The following is a 22,104-nucleotide window of genomic DNA, read 5'->3' on the forward strand; positions in this document are numbered from 1 at the left end:
TTTTTATCAAGGTATTTGAATTCTCCGATATACAGATTTGGCCATATTAATACTGAATTGATATGTAAAACCCGTTAAAACCACTCCTGTAGCAGTGTTATTCCTAGGATGGCGAAGTCATGACCCGCCCTACTCTGTCTCTGATTGGCTTATCCTGATATTCTTTCCCGAATTCTAACCAATCTCACTCCTCATGCCTAAACCCAACCAACGAAGACAACTAGTACTAGCCAATCAGAAGCAGAGTAGGGCGGGTTGTGGCTTCGCCTCCCTAGGAAAAAAAAAAATCGGCCTCCTTCAGCCAACAACGGGCAGAGTGCTGTTTCCGTCATACGGAACGGTACTTCCGGCGTAGAAGAAGACATTCATGCTGTTTTGCATCATTTAGCACAACTTACATACCGCTAGTCACGTTTTATATATCCTGGTTGTGTATTGTGAGAAGCTAGTTGACCACACTTCATGGTGGATAACGTGTTGCTTGCAACTCAACAGAACTGCACCGACGTTTGTTTAACTTTTGATATTAGCTAATCAAAGCTAATCAACCACTATGATCTGTGTGTGCCTGCTATTAAGTTAGCTGACTCTACGGGATGTAAAGCATGTGGTAAGCTGGAGTCTAGATTTACTGGGTAACATTAAACAGTAGCCACATAAATTGGGACAAATACAGGCGAAAGAGAAATAACTACATGTATAATGTTAACTGCGAGATGTGCCCTTGAAATGCTTCAAATGCGAATTACTGTGTTTTATGTAGTTGGTTGTGTTTCTCACAATCAATCAATCAATCAATAACTTTTTCACTCAGACCTGCTACCTTTTAGCTAAAGCCAATAGTCTTTCTACTGTCTTTGTAAATCGGTTAAAAAAAGTACGAATACAGCAGTGTAAAATACTCCATGCATGAAAAATCCTACTTAAGTGAAAGTAACATAAGTATTAGCAGGAAAATGTATTTAAAGTATTGCAGTAAAAGTAGTGATTCAGTCCCTCTGACTGATATATTATTATATATGACATCATTATTAATACTGAAGCATCAGTGTTAGAGCAGCATGTTACTGTTGTAGCTGCTGGAGGTGGAGCTAGTTTAAACTAGTTTATATACTGTTAGCTAGTTTAGTCCAGTGGTTCCCAACCTCTTCCCAACCAGGCCCCTCCAAAGGGTCACCAGATAAATGTGAGGGGTCGTGAGATGATTAATGGGAGAGGAAAGAAGGAAAAACAAAGTTCTGATACACAAATCTGTTTTCAGTTTTTGGACTTTTCTCTAATCTTTGATTTTTGGTGAATTATAGGATCATTTGAACATTTATTGAAATGAAACCATGTGAGAAGTTTAGAGGGAAAAATCACTATTTAGTGGAGCCGTTATCAACTCATAGACATCTGAAATGTGACCCTGACTACACACTGCTTTTTGTAAGATGTCAAAAGCCAAAAAGGTTGGAAACCACTGGTTTCATCTTTAACAATGTGTTGTATTTTAAAAGCTTGTTATATTATCCACTGTGTCAAATCTTCATCTGAAAAGTAACTAAAGCTGTCAAATAAGTGTTATTAGTGAAGTGGAAGAATAAAGTAGCATCACATGTAAAGTACAAGTACCTCAAAATTGTACTTAAGTACAGTACTTGAGTAAATGCACTTTCCAGTTACTTTCCACCACTGGTTAATACTATAGTGCAACAAGTTTCTATCTGTTTTATCAGCACTGCTGTCTGTAGAACTTGTTGATACTGACCTAATCAATCAATTCAGTTAAATAAAATGTTTCAATAACTCTTCTTCACAATGTGGCAATGTTATGGGTGTGAAAGTCATATCCAAACTAGGAATGATATCAAAAAAGATCATTATTAAGTGATTGTGGATATTGTTGCCAAGAGACCTTTTATTTATAATCTCACCCTAATGAATACTCAAAAAAAGGTCAGATAATTGTTTATATTTTAATAATATTCATGATAAAGTTAATTTAAATTGCACAATTAAAACCAGCAAATATACACAAATAAAACTATAATAAAACACAAGTAAACAATAGAAACCGCAAACAAAATGAGTAAAAAGGACAAATTCAAAGTAATGATCAAAACAGCGGCCATATTTAAAAAATCTGCACCTAAAAACCTAAACATTTTTGATATGAGACTATATTTTGTGCGTAGTTTTACTTATTTTACCCTTACTGCTATGGAGCCTCATTACCAGGAAAAATCATATTATAAAACAGCTAAAATCCTAGACATTATCTTGTCTCATCATAATATGGATATTATATAAATACAGTCAGTATCTCACAACTCAAGCCATCTGTCTGGAAAAAAAGACCCCCGAATGACCTTTTTAATAACAACCCCTTCCTTGTTTAATGGCTTTTCCACATTATTATGTCCCTCACATTCAAAGTTATATAAATGTTGGATTATTTCTGTCTGCTAATATCATCATTTGTTTTGTCATTCTCGCTCAGCCCTGAATGTTGGGTCCGCATACTCCAGCATTGATCTTTCAACATTTAAAGAACAAGCATGAGCGGCCTGGATCAAGAACAGCGTCTCCATCCTAGTTGCCGTGACAAAACAACAGTCTCCGGTGATTCATCAGACGTTCATGAGCTTGCCAAGCAGCCTCTCCAAGGTCTAAAATTGGCATCACATGCAGTGCTGGAGAAAGCACAGCAGAGGGGCAGGTTGAAGTGCGCTAAATGTGGAGGATCAAGGATGTTCTTCTGCTACACATGCTGTTCATTAGTGGGTGTCAGCCTGCAAGAAATCCCCTTAATCAAGGTCAGTGAGAGGTCATTTGATTTTTCTTTTAGGCCTTCAGTTTCAGAGCTGCTGTAATAACAGTATCTTTATGTGGTGGAAAATGTTCAGTCATGTCTTTTTATGTAAGATTTATAAAATTTTGCACATGGTGTGGTTGAAATTTAACCGTCTTCTTGACTTGACTGTATATTGTGTGTTGTGCTCAGCTTCCTATCAAGATAGACATCATCAAACACCCCAATGAGACGGACGGCAAGAGCACCGCAATTCATGCCAAAATCCTTGCGCCCAGTGATGTCACCATATACACTTACCCTTGCATACCTGAGTTTGAAAAGGACAAGGTTAGTTGCCCCTCAGAGCAAAAAAGGAGCAGTTCACCTTACTTCATCTAAGTTCATATTTCTACTTTTTTTTGTCTTATTTTACTGAACATCATTGGCTTGCTCCTTGTTCCAAGTTTACCTGGGGCTTATCCATTGTCATTCCACTTTATTGAGATGTTATTCATTAATATTGTATTTTTTTAAAGCAAGAAACTACCTTTGAGTCATGTTTTGATAGTTACTATCCACTAAAATCACATTATTATAAGTAAATGTATTGTATCTGTGCTTAATGTACTATACTAAAGATTTTGGAGATTTAGTCAACTGCTGTTAGAATATATAATCATATTGTAAGTTGAATTTTCTTGTAGTTACATAGCCTTAAAGCTGCAGTGCAGAACTTCTGTCTCCCCCCTCTGGCAGTGAGAGTAAACAGTAGTTACATGGATGTAACTCCAGCTCTATGAGTACATGCGTGAGCCGGTCCCCATCGTTAATGTTGCAGTTGTAAAACTGTGGAGAAATTGTTTAGAGCGTCACAACCCTCGCAAAATGACTTGTTTCATTATCAGGATTTGATCCATTCGGTCTGATAACATTTAGAAAGTCTAGAATTAAGTCTAAAATTAAATTATTTTATTCCTCAAGTCAGCAGAGGAGCTAGCCCGGAAGTTAGTCAGCTCTGCCGGCAAAAGTCTCTGGCGCACATGCTCTATGGGTGTCCTTCAGCTCTGGCAAACCAATCATTGCTGGTTGATGGAAAACATATCACTACTGGTGCGCCTGCATGGGAATGTCATCACAGACACCAGATTAAAGACTCTGGTATAGTGCGAAATACAGATTTACTGTGTGTTGATAGGCTTAATCAGCATTGTGTGAACTCGTTTGGCAAGGGCTTGAATGTAACAGATGTTCATTTATCTGTAAAAGTCCTGCATTCTAGCTTTAAGTGCTCGAGTTGTGTATGTTCATTGTAGTTAGTACATTTTCACACTCAAATTTTCTCCGTTTTGCTTTCTAATCTATTTTATTTAACTGAATTTTCTCATCTTTTGAGTTTTACTTTGCTCCTATCTCACTGTATTTCTCTGCCATTGCTTCCTAAATGGAAACACATTTTTTTCTACTCTAGGTTTGAGTGATGGTGGTCCATTCTGAATCTTGTCTTTCTGTTCTCTCTAGGTAGTGTTGGTGTTCCCTGGTCCACAGGCAGTCACAGTGCAAGACATGATCCAGTGTTTGCATGACAGGACTGACAGCAGGTCACATGACTCCTCTGATGAACCCTTCCTTAAGAGGCTGAAAAGTGAGGAAGCTCAAGATGCCACACACGCTGCAGAGGACTCGGCCTCAGGGACCCCAGATGAGGCAACAGGCTCAGAGTCAAGGGTGTATCCCCTCCAGAGGGTGGTCTTCATCGACAGCACATGGAACCAAACCACCAAGATTAGCACAGACGAGAGACTGCAAGGTAATCATGGAAGATTGCATTTGTGCAGCCTTTCAAAGGGCTCTGACAGTTGGTGATTATTAAGGGCAACTTTATTTCACCCACAACGCTGTTTAACATTACATCACTGTGTTCTTGCTTGTATTCTGACTGACATGTGATCTCCTTCAGATTTGCTCCAGGTAGAGCTGAAGATGAGGAAAACGTGTTTCTGGCGTCGTCAGAAGGGCAAACCAGACACTTACCTAGCTACTATTGAAGCCATTTACTATTTCCTCAAGGACTTCCATGAGAAATGCCTTGCTCAGGAGTACAAAGGAGAATACGATAACCTTCTCTTCTTCTACTCCTACCTGCACACAGTTGTCAACAAAGCCAAGATCTCAGCTGGAAAGTGTTGAAAAATGCTGTGAGGAAAGACTGAAATAAGCATCAATTGAATGAACTGTAGTTGAAGAATAGATTCACCTGCGAGTTCTTGTATGTCAAGTTTCATCTTATGATTGATATTTTATCTTGTAAGGGATACTGTGACATCTACAGTACCAGTCAACTGTACTTTAAAAAAAAAAATACAAAGGATTTACAATTGCTAAACATTGGAATATATGTGATACATGTTTGAATATAAAAAATATAATTCTGACATCAGAATCCTCTGTTGCTTGGCAAAAAACACCTGCAAAGTGACAAGCGAATGAAAACAGACAATGACTTTGGATGAGAAATAGGAAGATAGACACCGAGTGTTGTCTTGGTCTCTTTTTTCTTTTTTAAATTAAGAGGGTCGAACCTGGCATAGTTTAACCAGGAAAAAATGACCAATGACCAAAATATGAAATCTAATACACAAATAAAACAAGTTCAGATACATTTAAATATTTTTATTTACAAATCAATACATATGAGTTTGAATTTTACATGTCTCATTTTCAGAAAAAATCTTTGAATCTTGGGCATCTTGAATAAAGAATATCATTTGTTGCAGACCTAATATATCTGTTCTCCAAAAATGTGTCCAAAGCTGGAAATAGAGCATCTGTTAATGTGTCACTGGACTCAAGAAGTATACGTGGCAAAGCTAGTTAAGGGTGACTAATAGAAGGTCTCTCTGATCTTGCCTTGGAGGCTGTCGCATGTCTTCTTGGCGTCTCCCAGCAACATAGATGTGTTGGGCTTGTAGAAAATGGGGTTATCTACTGCAGCGTAGCCCACACCCAAGGTACGCTTCATCACAATCACCTAGAGTAAAAGTTAAACAAGTGTACATAATCACTTTTTGTACCACACAACTAAAATGCAGATGTATCATTACATATAAAAGATTATTTAAAGCCAAGGACCAACCTGTTTGGACTTCCACACCTCCAAGACAGGCATGCCAGCAATAATGGAGTTGGGATCCTCTTGTGCTGCTGAATTCACAGTGTCGTTGGCACCGATGACCAATGTCAAGTCTGTCTCTGTTGGCCAAAGACATTTACACGTTAATACACAAGTCAGACAAACACACCACTAGTGAAACACACTGCAGTCATCCTTACTAATGTAAGGTTTAGAAGTTAATTCATATGAATTAATTTATTAAAAATATATCTGCAAAGTTAACCATTTACATATGTTTACACAGTTATTATTTACATATTTACATCAGCATCTTTAAAATTATAATCTCAAGAATCTACGTCTGGTTTTCCTCACATTTACCTCAGTCTAAGTCCTTCTAGCCTCTGATTGGTTAGTTCAGTCACATGTGAGTTAGAAAGAAGGAAGTGTTGTTGTGAGGCTGATGAAGTGGGGAGAACAGTAAAGTGCCGCTTAAGAAAGTTATCCGTTTATATCCTGCTGTTTCTTCTCATTAAGAGTGATCCGACCACATATCGAACTCTCGCATTACACTAATATTTTTGGGCTCCCCAGCACCACACTTATCTCCCTCTCGCATAAACAGAACCATGTGTCTCGGACTGCATTTCTGGTTGCTAAGAAAACAAGACTGTTGCCCTGATAACATGGCATGTCAAAATATCGAGACACGACTTGAGGCTGCTCTGAGACTAGATGAAAAGGGGGATGTGATTATTACACATAATTAATGTAGTATTAGCTGACAGTTCCCTGCCAAAGTGACAGCCATGTAGTCGTACATATTCTAACAGCTCTGTCACTGGAAAATTTGTGGGGAAAGAAAAAAAAAAAAAGTTTACCTGGGAAGTCGTCGTTGATCTCATCCATCTCCAAAACCACATCATAAGGTACGCCGGCCTCAGCCAAGAGGACATTCAACTGGCCTGGCATACGTCCGGCCACTGGGTGGATACCAAACCTGACGGAGATGAAAGCAAAACGTTACTTCCCATTAACATTAATTTGTTCCAGTAAACTCAATATGAAAACAAAGGGAGCATTCACTAATTTTTTTCTGACATTTTTTCCTTTATTAAGTCACTGTTGCTAATGATTTTAAAGGGAAAGTATCAGGCACATTTCCAGGTCTATATTTTTATTCTGGGGCTCTACTGGTAAATCTTTGCATGATTTATAGTTAGACTCATTATTTATCTTATACTGGCTCTTTATGCAGCCCCTCAGTTCAGCCTCTGTCTGTAACAGGCTGTTTTAGCTCCTGTCGCTTTAAGGACCCCCTCTCAAGGAGCCCACTCTGTTCTGATTGGTTAGCTTCTGAAAGCTGCCTCTCTCTATGTAAACAAACAATAGTAGCAGGAATTCACTTCTTTTTCTCATTCTTTACTAAAAATGTCACCTTCTCAAATTCAGTGTTCTGCTCTCAGAAGTACTGGAGAAGAGTTGTGCGACATGTTTTAAATTTTGATGAACTTCTAAAATACATGCATACATGTTCGAACCGAAATCCAATCTGAAATATGTGGACAACCCATGGAAAATCACAAAAAGCATTTTATGTGCCCTTTAACAAAAAAAAATGTAAGAAAATAAATCTCTACCCCTGATTAGTAATGCAATCCCCCATACCACAATTTAAAATGCACTGACTGACAAGTTTAGATTTGATTTTAATCTAGTTACAGTGGATAATGATGATTCTAATCACATCAGGTGTTGAAAACTGTTTTTGCTCAAAACGTCTCATTGAAAAGGTTTGAAATGTTTTTAAAAAGCAGTGGATCCTCGGAACAAACCCATTGAAGGCATCAGAGCAGCAGTAATCTTGTTTATACAGGACATTTAGAGCAAGAGTGAAGAGCAAGAGTGAAGAGCAAGACTGGAGATTCACCTGACAGTCTTGCCTTGTTCCCTCAGCATCTTCACCATGTCTGCAATTGGATACTGGGCTTTTGCGGCACACAAACCCCAGCCTAAACACAGAATATACAGAGAATAAACATACAAAAGCCAAACAAGTTATGTGCTAATCTTATGCAATAATCATCTTTTGTAATCCCTTGGGTTTCTTAAGTCTATTATCCAATAGCATGTCCTATTCTGGATTTGTGTTCTGGTTATTGCCCTATTGGCATAAATAAGCCATTTGAGACATTGACAACATGACACATTATTGTTCATTCTTAAATAAAAAAGGACAGCTACACAGCTGGAGTTCAACAACATTAAAACCAGTCATTCCTCAAGCCTTCATTCCTTCTTTTGTCCTCCTCTGCCTTTCCTCATCCACCACAAGTCTCCTCTCTGTATTAAATCATAGCGTTTCAATGGTCTGAGCGACATTTTTCTAAGGAAAACTTTTGTGTGGTGTGCATTTGAGTCCCCTGCGTGCAAAGAACTCCTTTCCCTGTGTCTGCATAACCCTCTTTTAACCCTGGTGGTTGGGTACCTTGTAGAGTTCAGCATTACCCCTAATCGAGTTTTTTGAAGCCAGTCACCCGTAACCCGTATCTTCTAATTCCCCAGACAACTGGAGCCTTCTGTTTCCTCACTGCCGTGCTTTGTTGTTGACAGTGCATGGAGAAGTTTTGAGTCTGGAATCAATAGCTCCTATGACTTTTCACTGTTTCTCTAATTAAACCAGCATGTTGGACCACACAGCTGTCCTTGCGTTGGTTTTGAGCCATTGGAAAACAACAGCAATCCCAGTATCCAAGTCATTCTGCGTAGTTCCTCTCGCTCGGGCCACTCATCAGTTGTCAGGCAAGTTTGGCGTTTATTATTTATGAATCAAGATGTGGTCATCATCTCACTCAAAAATCAAATTCATCACCATCTACATTTCCCTAACAAACATGTACTGACAAACGGGCTTTATTTATGTGTGTCACAAGAGACCAGGTGGCTGTGGGATCACTTGTGGGCAAACTGCTCCCCCTTTTGGTCACCATGCTTCAATATTCTGAATTTAATTACTACTATATCAATCACTCCAAGATCCTGACCATTTCCAAACGCTTTGCTTGAGCTTCTAACTTTTCCAGGGCTGCTGTGCAAACATTTTTGATCTTGACTTTGGCAGAGCAGTCCAGCTCAGCCTTTGTGTCGAATGAAGTTAATCAGATGAGAGAGATAGTTGATATTATTGATCCAGGCAGTCTGAGGAGCTGCAGCTGGAGTGGACTGGATCCATGCAGCGCAGAGAATCTGATATTACAGTTGTGCTTCACCTCAGTCTCTGATGTCAACTCAAAGCTCTTTCTACACCTGTCTCTTCCAATGGCTCAGGTCTTTCTCAGAAGCGTCTGCTTTTTCTACTGTATCCCCTTAATGTGCACCGTTTAAAATAAAACACCAAAATCTGGTTTAGTTTTCAGCTCAAAAACAAAACAGGCAGACTTGATGCACCGACAGGTGACTTTATGAGACAGTAACACTTGAATGTCTTGGTTTTACTCAAAATTTTTAACTTTGCCTGTTTTCAAACCTTAAGATATCTGTTGTTGTTGACTGGCTTCAAAAAAAAAAATGTTTTTCTGATGCATCAACTGGCTTTAGTTTAAACCTTAAACATTCCCAAGTGATAACCGTTTATTGCCTTATTGCTGTACAGACTGTGAAGCCCCGTGAGGCAAATTTGTGATATATGATATTAGGCTATACAAATAAATTTGACAAAAAATACAATATTAAAATTGTATTAATGAGCAGATATTACATGAAATCTCTGTCACTTGTTTATGTTTCAAATAATACATCTGTGCTCAGCAACAGGCATCTTTGAAAATGTATCTTTACCAAGAATTGTTTTTACTTGCCAAAAATGACTAATCTATTGTATACAGCTGTTGGCAGGTGAGCCGGTATGTTAATTTCAGCTACTAATATGAGTAACAGCTGAAGAGGAGGTATCTTGTGTTACATGTAGAGTATGTACCTGGTGTGATGATGATACTGTTGGCTTCTTTAATTATGTCAATGGTCTGGTCCACATTGACCTCAGTGTGAGTGCCAACAATCTCCATGGGCTTACCGCCCGCTGTGGAGGTGGTGCCATACCCACCCAGGATCACATTGGGCAGGGAGCGGTTCATTGCCTTAGAAGAGAGGAGGAACAATAACTCAGGTTCATAATTGGGATTTGATGGCAAGTAGGATGGTGGCAGTGGTGTCTATGCACATGGGACTGGATGTGTGCATGTTTCTACTCACCACACACATGATGTAAGAGAGGATGGCACCAGAGGAGCCAATAAGAGCTCCAACGATGGTCATGAGATTGTTGTCTAGCAGGAAACCTTCAGCACAGAGCGCCCATCCAGAGTAGCTGTTCAACACGGTGATGACCACGGGCATGTCAGCACCTCCGATGGCTGCTGTCAGGGTTACACCCTATGAGGAAGATGGAGAAATTGTACAAAAATAAAACGTGGGGGTTAGCAAAAACATTTGAGCTGCTTAAACTAATTAAAACCAACTTTTTGTTGATGCATGTTTGCAAAATGTAATGCAACAATATGATAATTATGGTGTGAATTTCTACCTAATCTGAAACAACCACCAAGGAATTTGACATTGTTTACAATCTCCTATAAGGATGTTTTTAATGTATTTTACCATTATACTGTACCACAACTTACAATATCTCAGCATGTAGAGTTGAAAACAATGAATATATGCCAGCTGTTACTCTCAGTGGGAATATTATTTAATCATTTCATTCAAAAAGAGGTCAATGTTCTGACACATTAAACTTTTTCCAAATGAATTGATTCCTTTTTTCTGAAACCAAATGTTGCACATCATTTGTTTTAATATGCATTTTGCTCCATGTGTTCTCAGCAAAGTGAAGCACCACCCTTCAATCACTTTCAGTGAATACTCACCATAACAGTGGAAAGCCCAGACACCCCCAGTAGACACCCCATGCCTGTGCCATAGCTGGAACTGAGCATGAAGGGCACCATGCCTGCCACTGACGCTGCCATCAGACCACCATTTAACATGTGGCGTCCTGGCAACATCAGGGGGGCGGAGTCCAGGATGCCTGGGAAAAACACAGAAACATTTTCAACAAACATTCTCAGGGAAGCCTGAAATTGAAGCCGCTCTTCTGCATGACTTAAGGGAAATGATATAATAAAACACTAATAAATAAAACACTTTTCTCCTCAGCGATGTTGCATGTCTTTGAACCCTCAGACTTCTGTCAAAGCCTCTAATCAGCTGTCCATTCACAAATCACAGCCACTGCCCTGCCCATGACAAATTACCGGAAAGCTTCTCATGTGTTCCTCTTGATCAGTTGCACTACAACGTTAATTAGTAACTGCTGACACATACACACAAACTCGCAGTCCAGGCCTGGATTTACCAGACGATCTTTGGCTTGCAGAGCTCAGTGTGTTTTATATGGATATTTGTGTGTCAAATGAAGAATGTTGATCAGACTTGTAAAGGGGATAATCTGCTTTATAATTTGTCTCTTGTACAAAATATACATGTACTTTTATACTGTGAATGCTCAAAATATTGTTAAGTATAATTCAATACCTTGAAGCTTGCCGTAGGCCACCAGCGATCCACTGAAAGTGACGCCTCCGATGTAAGTGCCCAGATACGCCACGGTCTTGAGTACACCTGCGGCCGGGTGAGTGTCCAGGTGAGGGTACTCGATCATGAACTCGGCGACGCAGGTGAGAACCGCTGCCAGCCCCACAAGGCTGTGGAAGGCCGCCACGAGCTGAGGCAAGTCTGAGATTTCAATACGCTTGGCAATGGTCAGACCTGCAGTCGAGATATGAGCATCAGCCCAAAAGAAAGAAAAGAGAGTTCAGTAAATCTCAGTGAGTTACTATGTCTGGCTAAATCAAGCACCAGACACCAAACTTCTCATGCACATTGGCTAAGTTTGAATACAAAAAACATTTATAAGTACAAATATTAAAGAAAAAATATGAGCAAATCTTTAAAAGGCAGATGCCTGTTTTCAGTTACTTCACTCTTAACAAATGGGGCCTGATCTTCAAAGTAGGTCAAAAGAGTCTTAAGTATTTAAGTGTGTTTTCTCAAAAACATGGGATTACTAATTAAACATCATGCTTTGATGCTTGTGTGTGTGTGTGTTCATGTTGACTCTAAGATCATTTATCATCCTGCTTTCTTAAATTACTATTAACATGTACAACATTCAGACATGATGACGAAATCCACTCATCTCAGTATCTGGACAGAATGATTGATTTTCTGTTATGAGTTAGAAAACGTTCACAACTCTTCAAAGACTGGAGGAGTCGCATGCCAAGTTAACATGTAACTCATTCATGATGGTCTTGTAGTTTTCCAAATAAACTGTTAGACTTCAAAAAAGAGCCATGCCCAAAATTTATTAATTTTGTTTCTTTTTAAATGGAGACCGAAACACAGAGCTGACTCATTGGTGGGTCTCTTTGCCACACTGCACCGGAGGACAAGATCTGTTCTTAAACAAAAGTGCTGAAATGAATGATAATCAATGCCACAATAGACATTTTGCAGCACAATTCATCTATCAATTATTTGAAAAACTCAAATTTTGTTCTTTTCTGTAACAAAAACAAATTAATCAGCAGCGTGCAACAAAAGAGAGGAACATCTGCCATGAGGGCATCATGTGTATCTCAAATTGTAGCTTCTCTGAAAGTGGGAAGCTACCTACCCAGAGTTCCTCCAGTGGCCATGGCCAGTGACATCTGTGACAGCAGTTCTGGTGAAGGTTTGAGGGCGCCAAGGGTGGCGGCGATGCCTCCTGCCACTCCCATCATGCCCAGGGCATTGCCCAAGCGACTGGTGCCCTGCGCTGAAAGGCCTGCCAGAGCGCCAACACAGCACAAGCCTGAGCCCAAGTACATCATCTGAGGTGAACAAACACAAGTCAGCTTTACTTTAGTAGCCCTAGATCAGATACAGTCTCAGTCGAGTCAAGGCATCCTTAGGGGTTAGGGTAAAGAGGATATGAGGAATAAACACTTGGATTTGGATTCAAGGATTGAGGATAAGGATTTGCTGTAAAGATAGTTGACTTCCCCCCTCCCCCCTTTCGTTTTCTTTTGTATCTTTTTGGGGCTATTACGTAATTACTTTTTTTAGCTTTGTATTGCATCAGGGGGATTTCTGATTTTGCATGAGATTGGCATCTGTTTTTAATCGCAGAGCAATGACATGTTAATTGTAATTATTTGTGGTGTTGTGGATTTTGTTGCCTCGGTTGACAAGATTGGGGAGTTGGGGGAGTGTTATCCTCAATAAATTTTTGTTTTGTCTTGTATGTATCATGTTTATAGGTTCACTATGGAAATAAAATATAGTACACAATAAAATCATAGAATTTGAACCACACATACTCTGTGTGCTTCAAATAATAAATTAATGCCACTCTACTCTATGTTTAATAAGAACAATGTGAGTAGGAAGAGAAGACGTATATCCTGTCACCTGCTCAATGTTGTATCCAGCTGCCATCGAAGCTCCGTATCCCCCAACGAATGCAGCCCCGGGCAACATGTACAGGTAGTTGTACTCAGGAGGGTCGGTGGGACGCTTGAACATGTCCAACATCCTCTGGGTGATCAGGAAACCACCTGCACAAAAAAAAGTGAGTTTTGTTTGATTGGGGGAGAAATAATTCTTGTTTTCCATTATTATTGTTGCGTTAAAGTGTTTAACGTCAGACCAGCAATGTTGATGGAGGAAACGAAGGCAGCAGCCAGAGCGAGACTCTCGGGCAGGCTGGAGGGTGTGAGACCTCCACCCATCAGAACCAGACCTCCTACTGCTGTCAGACCTGAAATAATCACAGACAGGACAGCCAAAAAATTACCTCCAATCACCTACACCGGGTTTCTAAATCTGTCCGTTACATATTCAGTGGCGAGGCTTGAATTCTGACCGGAGATGGCGTTGGTGACAGACATTAAAGGTGAGTGCAGAGCGGGGGTCACGCCCCACACAGTGTGGTATCCCACGATTCCTGCCAGGCCGAAGGTCGTCACCATTTGAGTGAAGGCTGCGTTGGGAGAGATGATGCCCAGAGCCAGACAGGTGGACAGACCTACAAGAGAGTTGTTCTTGTTGTTATGTTTGAATGGCTATGTACAGTTCTTTCCACACTGCTGTTGTTAAAAAAAAAAAAAAAAAAAGTGCAATTTCAGTTGTTTTTTTCCCCAGTCTGTTTTTTTTAACTATGAAATCTAAACTATGAAATGATTGATCAGAAAAAACAAATATTTCTACATGTTTATAACAGATTATGCAAGTGTGAATCATTTTCTCTAAAACTTTGAAGAACTACACTCATGTGTCTACTGAACAACATATTCCAACTGTGCTTGATTATGATAGAGTGCCTACATTCAAAAGTCCCATTAAGACCAAGTGATCTCAGTGCTCTAAGCAGGGAAGATTAATTATTTTCAATTTTTTTTTTTTTAAATAAACAAGAACTTTCCAAATGAGACCCCAAACCTAAATTTAACACCAGAATAACTGACGATTGATGAAATTCTGAACAATCTTTTGCAGGTTGAGCAATTTAGGCAAAACAAAACTATAAAATTTCATCAGGTCCACAATTTTTTTTTGGCTTAACTATAAACTTTTACATGTTTGTTTTTACTTTCATTTTAAAAGAGATGTAATTGTTGTAATCCTATTTAAATTCCTCGTAAAATAACTCCACAGCATAAGAAGTTGTATAAAATGTCCAGGTGTCTTCATATTGCTGCATTGATGTGTGCATCTGTTTCAGACCTGCAGTGTAGATGCCAGCAGAGTTCATGGTGCGGTTGAAGGGAGAGACCGCAGCCACTTTCTCAGCCTCCAACTCAGCGACTGTTTTTTGTTTTGGCGGTGCTTGTGGGGGGGTTGTTTTAGGGAGGGGGGCCGGGAACATGTTCTTGCCTTCCTGGATGCATCAGAAATACACAAGAGGAGCAGTGTGAGAACACAGAGGAAAGGATTCCAACAAAACGTCCACAGAGTTTTTGCGTGAGAAAGAGACATCAAGACTTTGGAGTCCTGCATTGTGGGAGATCTCGGCTTGATGGTGGGAGCACTCAGAATGCAGAGTCATGGACTGCATAGGAGATTATACTGAACAAACAGCAATCACGAACCAGTTAACAGTGGTTTTGAAATATAAATTCTCTTTTAAGGGGCTTGAATAATGCTTAGTTTAACAAGGGGTAAACTGATATGTCCTGTTGAGGTTGCATGCTTTCCCTGCCATAAACAATGTGTCAAAGCCAAAATTCCTGGGAAAGTATATTTTGAAACGTTCATAACATTCTTGCAGGGTTCCAATGTGAGCTATTCCCAGCTGGGATTGGGTTTTTAGTACTCATTTGGCGCAGTATCCTAGCATGACAGGATCTGATAGCTCATGCCGAGAGGGAGGGACGGACGCCAGTGGAGATGAAGGCTGCCAGCAGACAGTTACAAGTAAAACCCACCTTCATAACAAGAGTCCCACGGATGACATGGTCAATTGTTCCATAGTCGAATTCCTCTTTAGGCTCATAGTGGAAGTATTCCTTGTCTGGGCTGATGGCCTTCAGCAGCTTCAGTATGTTGTTTGAATACAGAGTGCTGGCCTGGGTGGCCATGCGGCTGGGCAGGTCCGTGTAGCCAATGTGTGTTACGTTCTAATTATTAAATTAAAAAAAAAAAAAAAAAAAAAAGTATATCATCAGTACATTTTACATTTCTTTTGTTTGCTACTAGAATCTGGCAGACAGCTCACCTTGTGAATGTGCAGCTCTCCAGGCCTGGTGGTCTCAATGTTGCCCCCCGCCTCTGCAGCCAGATCCACCACCACAGAGCCGTCCTTCATCGTCTCCACAAACTCCCTCTTGATCAGAATGGGAGCCCGCTTTCCTGCACGGGGACAAGAAACAGAAATGAGTCCAAATTAAAGCCGCATTAATCAAATTCTGGCCACTAGAGGGCAGAGAAACATCAAAACAAACTGACATATACACAGCCATGATCATATCACTCACTCATTAAGTTGTTGTGACTAACCAGTTAGCAATTAATTATCTACTTACAGAATTACCAGACATATACCCACATGAGTATTTTCTGACAAGTTATACATTTAAGTCCACTAGACAGTCTCCTTTTAGCTCTGTTTTGGTCTCCAAAATATCAGCTTTTATCTATTTAGCTGCTAAATTATAATCTATGTTCCACAGGCAATCAGTAACTTTATCTGACTGCCATTTAGTGCTTGGCTGGAAGCATACAGTGGACTTGTCAAGGCTTTTTTGCTCTGATACGGGTTGATGGGAACGACTGAGACTCAGCAACAGAGTAAATTTTAGGGCCATTAAACCAAAACAACAAGCTAAAAGAGGCTACAAAAGCCCCCTCAGAAGTGTGATTAACCGTTTTACTCACTATGAACCACTTTAAGATTACACTGCTAATTTGATGGTTTCATGTTAATTTAAAAAACAAAAGACAAAACAGGCTAAATGACCTGGAATCAGGGCAGTGCTGATGAGAATGTCGACCTCTTTACACTGTTTGGCGAACAGGGCCATCTCAGCATCAATGAACTCCTTAGACATCTCTTTGGCATATCCTCCGACTCCCTCGCCAGACTCTTTGAGGTCCACTTCTAAAGGCTCTGCCCCAAATGACTTGAACTGCTCCAAAGCTGCCTGTCTGACAATCAGGAGACAGTTTGGTCATTCTCATAATCATCATAACCTTACTTACTCTCTTCATTCCTATAGACTAGTCTGGTTTAATGTCCCCCCTTCATCTTATACCTGGTGTCAAATCCTCTGACTATGGCTCCCATTGACTTGGCTGCCCCTGCTGCTGCTAAACCAGCCACTCCGCCTCCAATAACCAAGACCTGTGTGCAAAAGAAATAGTAAAAGGGCATTATTTTGCCACAAAGAATGACGCAGTTCACTATTAAACATTTTATTTGAGGTATAATGAAGAGGAATAGGAAAATTTGTGGAAAGAAGGCATTAAATTCAACTACCACACAAGTGCAATATTTTGTGCTTTCAATAGCCAGCTGCATTGTAAGCTAAAAACACACAAGCATTCATGTTGAACTACAAAATATGTTGACAGTTACCTTAGCTGGAGGTACTTTTCCTGCAGCTGTGATCTGACCAGTGAAGAACCTGCCAAAGTGGTTGGCGGCCAGAACCACAGCCTTATACCTACAAAGCAAACATTCAAGTCATATTTACTGCAACTAGACATTCTGGAGCAGCTACAACCACAATTGAATCTGCGTGCAAGAATGTATTTTATTTATATTGTGTACTTCCTCACCCAGCAATGTTAGCCATGGAGCTGAGTGCATCATAGCCCTGTGCGATGGTGACTCTGGGAACCTGGTCCATGGCCAGCACAGTGCTGTGTCTCTCTGAGAGCTTCTTCATCAGCTCTGCGTTCTGAGCTGGATAGATGAAGCTCACCAGAGTGGACTTAGGCTTCAGGAGGTCTGCCTCGGTCAAACTGGGGGCTCGAACCTAAAGCAGAACAAAAAATATCACAATTCAGGAGCGCAAGCAAGATTTTGTTCTTCCTAGATATCCATTAATATGCTAACATGGAGCCAACCTGCAGGCTAATTGTTAAAAAGGAAAAACAAATGACAGAGGTCAACAAACCTTGAGGACCAGGTCTGAGCCAAGGGCTCCCTTGACGTCAGTGATGGTGGCTCCAGCATCTCTGTACTGCTGGTCAGAAAACTTTGAATCCTCTCCAGCTCCACTCTCTACCTGCACCCTGAAGCCCTGTTTGACCAGCGCCTGTACACCAGCGGGTGACAACGCCACACGACGCTCATTCTGTAACGTTTCCTTAGGAACTCCAACCACCACATCCTTGTAGAGCACACCTGGAGACACAAGCCGATAGTTGAGGCTGAAGTATATGGATTTAATGCATAGACAGTTTAAAAAAGGTTATTAGAGATTTGTGAGTTGTATAAAACTTAAACAAAAAACAACATCAATTTATTATTAAAAAACTAGATTCACTTTTTTTTCTTTGTCTCTTGACGCAACAACACAGGAAAGCCTGAGTGTATAGCTGAGATTGTGCAGCCAGGAACAGTGTCAGGTTACACATTTCTCTCCATACACGGCATAGTGACCTCGCCGCCATGGAGACATTATGAGCAGGTGATTGGCTCTTAGCCAGCACACACTAAGAGGCCTGCACTCCCACACTGACACGCTCGAAACTTCAAACTTAAAAAAGCACTCAGTAACCGGCAAAACTTTCACAAACACTCGCCGACAAGCGCCCGGCGAACAACACTGACTCCATCAACTAATGTTTGAACAGAATCTGCCAGGCCGCTGTTAAACTTTTACATGTCACCTTTATCTGACCTCTCATATGTTCCCACATTTTAGCAGCTCCTACGGCACAGTGAGCATATTCACGGCCTGGTTCACAACAACGTTCCCTATTTTGAGGACATCTCTAGCAATATGCTGCGAACAGTTCGTGATCTCTGGAGTTTTTCACTCGTCTGGCTACAAGGAGTGTGTCCTTGAGTGAACTCTCATTCCTCAACTCAGACACAGAGGAAATCCAAACCAAAGAAAGTCATGCAGCCCCGGGCTGTCCTCTGCAAAAATACTGTAAGGTTAAGCAGAGAGGTTTTATTAGAGCTGTACATTTCCTACCTTTGGAGGCCTGTTGGTCCCATAACACAGGGAAAGTCCTGAATTGCCTCCTTCCAGGTAACTTCTGACGGACCCCTTGCTGGAAAAAAGTGGCAGAAGAACTGGAGATGCAGCGCAGGAGGGTCGACATGGCCACTGAGCGTCCGCCCTGAGACTCTCTCTGGCTTTTGAATATTAACACAAACAAGCAGAGACAGGTGACAAGTTAATACTTCTTCTGCATCTGCTGTCAGAAAACAAAGCACATTATAATCCCCCCCCAAAAGTATGTCCTGAGCCCCCTGAGACACACACTCAAGCTATCTGTGCTGCGAGGCCTACAGACAGCAGAGTGACATTTCAGCTCTACAGGACACGACACACTCTCACAGGGCCCAGGGTTGATTACACACTTCGGGCTTGTTCGCGAGATCTGGAATTATGACGGCACAGGGGGAAACTGTGCCAAGTCTGGCCTGGTTGTTGTGGGCAGGAGCAGAGAGAACCGGGCAGAGAAATCAGCACTCACATAAAATGTTGTAGGGCTAGAGGGGACAGATTAGGACTCAGACAATGACACAGACACCTTCAAACACAAGCAAACTGTACTGAAAATGAGGTGTGTGCAGATACTAGACTCTCGACAAACACACATTTTCGTTACCAAAATAGAAAATAAGAGTGTGGAAACTTGCAGTACTCTGCTTGGTGTGTTGATTTTAAGAATATCTGAGTTAGACCAGTTGTTACTGCTGATGTATTTTCAATTTTTCATTCATTCATCAATTCATTCAGTCACTCACAGAATCACCCAGTCAGTCTGTGTCCTTCATGTCTCATTAACTCATTCATAAATTAAAGGATTTGTTGATTATCATGGTCAAACTTGCCTTTCAAGGTTTCCAGAAAGAGCAGTTTTATGCTTCAACTTTCCCTCAGCAGCAGGGTCACCTGTGAAACGTCCTGCCCTCAATCAGACAGACAGACGACCTTCCGCAGTTTCGATAGCGCTGCTGCACTATTTATGTATAAATAGCAAACCACGTGACTATACTCATGACCACCTTAGTAGCAGATAAACAACCCCCAGAAGCTGCCTGAAACTCTGACAGACTACTTGTGAATTAAAGGTTTAATGTATTCATCAAAACTTGTAGTTTAATTAGTGAGAATTCCGTGGAAAGTCTCGCGATAGTCATTCTCGCTTAAAACGAAAATTATGTTAATTAAGTTAACACAAGTTCACACAAGCAGACATTTTGACTTGTCAAAGCAGGAAAAACACAGACGATGGCTCCATGACATTAATTGTTCCAGTAAGTCTTGTCAGTGAATGAGCATGAACCCTGGAACAGACTCACCTAAACGGAATGAAACCATTGTTAAAGTTATTAACTGCACCTGTGCTTTTCCTGCTTTGACAAGTTAAAATGTCTGCTGTGAAACGAGTCTATTCTCATAATGACAAAACTATACACGAAACCAAATTTATGAGGACCCCCACTCATTTTCAACGCTTCTTATAATGGGTCTCGACTGTGTTGTAAATCACTGAAGTGTATGAATTTAAAATCTGCAAAAGAGCTGCTGAAATGTGTACAATTTTATTAACAGACCCTAAATGTAACCTTTAATTTAAATTGAAGAACGATTTATGTTAATCTATCTTTGAACTTTATTTAATGTATTATTTATGTTGTATTTTTTACAATTTATATTATTTTTTAATAGTTTTATTGTATGTTTTTTGTTTGTTTGTTTGTTTGTTTTCTCTTATTCAGACACATGGCCAGGTTTTTTAATACCATGGTTGACTTGACTTGCCTTGTTATTTGTAAATGTATTGTTCAATAAAACAAAAACGTTCACACACAATTCGGGAATATTTCAATAGTTTGTTGTTGTTGTATTGTTTGTATTTGTCTTGTATTTGACTCATGGATCCATGATTTGACTTGCTGCGTTTTCATTTCTGTACACAAGATGGCGCCAAAGTGAAAGAGAAACGTGTAAAAACCTACAAATTGTTGGACGACCAATGTTGAACCCTGAGTTGTTTTTTTTTTTTTTTTTTAACAACTTTAATGTAAATTGATGAATACTTTTCATTCCAAGTCAGCAGTGGTTGAAGGAAGTACTCAGATCCTTTACTTAAGTAAAAATAGAAATAATGTAATGTGTAATAATGTAAAATTACTCCATTAAAAGTACAAATTCTGCATTTAAGATCCTACTTACTACTACCACTACTACTACTATCACTACTACTACTACTGAGCCACTGTGTGAAACAGTTTTGTCAAAATGGAGGTAGTGGGGTAAAACGTGCCAGTGACATTGGGGCAAGTTGAGTCAATGGCTCAATTTACCCCCAAAAATTATTTTCTGATGTTCTAGAGACTAGAGACCCTGTTCATGTTAATGTTTGATCACTGTTAAAAGTATTACAACGTTGATGAATAAATATTTTATTGTTGACTGATGTTAAGTTTAAGCCACACACAAACATGCTGTACATACAGATAGGTGGCAAATTAAAGGACAAGCCAACATAAAGTGTCTTAGTAAGGCGTTGGTCCACCAGAACAGCATCAGTACACCTTGGCATTGATTCTACAAGTCTCTGAACTCTTCTAGAGGGATGAACGCCATTCATCCAAAAGATATTCCCTCATTTGGTGTTTTGATGATGGTGGTGGAGAACACTGTCTAACACATCGGTTCAAAATCTCCCATAGGTGTTCAAAAAGGTTGAGATCTGGTGACTGTGAAGGCCATAGCATATGATTCACGTCATTTTCATACTCATCAAACCATTCAGTGACCCCTCGTGCCCTGTGAATGGGGGCATTGTCATTGAAATGGAAACATATACACTTATGTTATTGTTTTAAGATTATCTTACACTGCCTTATAGTCAAAAGCTCATTGTAAGACTTTATGATCTCTGCTTCCCGTGTGAAAATGTTCCTAACAGGTACTATCAAAGGTGAGATGTGGGACTCTGTCACTGTAACTTTAGAGGGGATGTCCAGGGAGGAAAGGCAGATAAGGATATGGCCGTCAACTCTTAATTCTCAGCAGAGACCAAAAGAAACTCCTTAGAGATACGGTGAATTAATTATAAATAACTGTTAGGGTGATGAATATGGGATGATTGTGATGCATGTTGCTGTATATGCAAGTACCAAAACCGAACTTCATTCAATATCTCTTGGGTAACACTATTTACCCATAGAGCGCTCAATTTACCCCATCCCCATGCTCATTTTACCCCTACCTTGGGGCAAGTTGTGCCATAGGACTAACTTTTTTTGATGGGTCATTGTTCTAAAACCATAACAATTAGATAACTTGTTTTAATTTCCATGGATACACAACAACCTGAGATATATATAGTTACTATTATTTGAAACAAATACACTTTCATTCATCAAATGTAAAAAGTGGCTCATGTTACACCATTCTCACCTATAGGAAATAAGAAA

General features: G+C 40.1%; 2 protein-coding genes across 4 annotated transcripts; one reads left to right on the top strand and one right to left on the bottom strand.

Annotated features, from left to right (window-relative positions):
* The first annotated feature begins 338 nt into the window (after window positions 1-338).
* On the top strand, window positions 339-5,123 carry dtwd1 (DTW domain containing 1). Its single transcript, XM_044354057.1, has 5 exons — window positions 339-610; window positions 2,483-2,798; window positions 2,987-3,124; window positions 4,295-4,583; window positions 4,734-5,123. The coding sequence occupies exons 2-5, from the start codon at window positions 2,541-2,543 to the stop codon at window positions 4,961-4,963; spliced, it is 915 nt and encodes a 304-aa protein (XP_044209992.1). The 5' UTR covers window positions 339-610; window positions 2,483-2,540; the 3' UTR covers window positions 4,964-5,123.
* A 308-nt stretch (window positions 5,124-5,431) lies between these two features.
* Window positions 5,432-19,615, bottom strand: LOC122983856 (NAD(P) transhydrogenase, mitochondrial-like). 3 transcript variants are annotated; one of them, XM_044354038.1, is made up of 22 exons: window positions 19,507-19,615; window positions 18,638-18,797; window positions 17,609-17,838; window positions 17,268-17,467; window positions 17,065-17,152; window positions 16,742-16,830; window positions 16,447-16,634; window positions 15,706-15,839; window positions 15,416-15,607; window positions 14,715-14,868; window positions 13,855-14,016; window positions 13,639-13,749; window positions 13,401-13,546; window positions 12,625-12,820; window positions 11,481-11,714; window positions 10,814-10,974; window positions 10,140-10,319; window positions 9,865-10,024; window positions 7,819-7,900; window positions 6,770-6,888; window positions 5,910-6,025; window positions 5,432-5,804 (listed from the first exon to the last, which is right to left on the bottom strand). In XM_044354038.1, exons 2-22 carry the CDS (start codon window positions 18,765-18,767, stop codon window positions 5,658-5,660), a joined length of 3,219 nt encoding a protein of 1,072 aa, XP_044209973.1. In that variant the 5' UTR covers window positions 18,768-18,797; window positions 19,507-19,615; the 3' UTR covers window positions 5,432-5,657. The 3 variants fall into 3 exon arrangements, with proteins under 3 accessions (XP_044209973.1, XP_044209964.1, XP_044209981.1); XM_044354029.1 differs by having other exon boundaries at window positions 18,638-18,801; XM_044354046.1 differs by lacking the exon at window positions 19,507-19,615 and adding an exon at window positions 18,932-19,005 and having other exon boundaries at window positions 18,638-18,801.
* Between the last annotated feature and the right edge of the window lie 2,489 nt (window positions 19,616-22,104).

Source organism: Thunnus albacares, chromosome 1 (assembly GCF_914725855.1).
Source record: "Thunnus albacares chromosome 1, fThuAlb1.1, whole genome shotgun sequence".
Lineage (NCBI taxonomy): Eukaryota > Metazoa > Chordata > Actinopteri > Scombriformes > Scombridae > Thunnus > Thunnus albacares.

What these genes read in the sequence shown, in the direction of transcription:
- dtwd1 (XM_044354057.1), top strand. Translation starts at nt 2,541, where the DNA reads ATGAGCGGCCTGGATCAAGAACAGCGTCTCCATCCTAGTTGCCGTGAC. An exon ending in AAGAAATCCCCTTAATCAAG is followed by an intron (nt 2,799 to 2,986) that starts GTCAGTGAGAGG and finishes TGTTGTGCTCAG; the next exon opens with CTTCCTATCAAGATAGACAT. An exon ending in CACAGACGAGAGACTGCAAG is followed by an intron (nt 4,584 to 4,733) that starts GTAATCATGGAA and finishes GATCTCCTTCAG; the next exon opens with ATTTGCTCCAGGTAGAGCTG.
- LOC122983856 (XM_044354038.1), bottom strand. Translation starts at nt 18,767, where the DNA reads ATGTCGACCCTCCTGCGCTGCATCTCCAGTTCTTCTGCCACTTTTTTC. An exon ending in TCCATGGCTAACATTGCTGG is followed by an intron (nt 17,153 to 17,267) that starts GTGAGGAAGTAC and finishes TTTGCTTTGTAG; the next exon opens with GTATAAGGCTGTGGTTCTGG. An exon ending in GAAAAGTACCTCCAGCTAAG is followed by an intron (nt 16,831 to 17,064) that starts GTAACTGTCAAC and finishes TTTTGCACACAG; the next exon opens with GTCTTGGTTATTGGAGGCGG.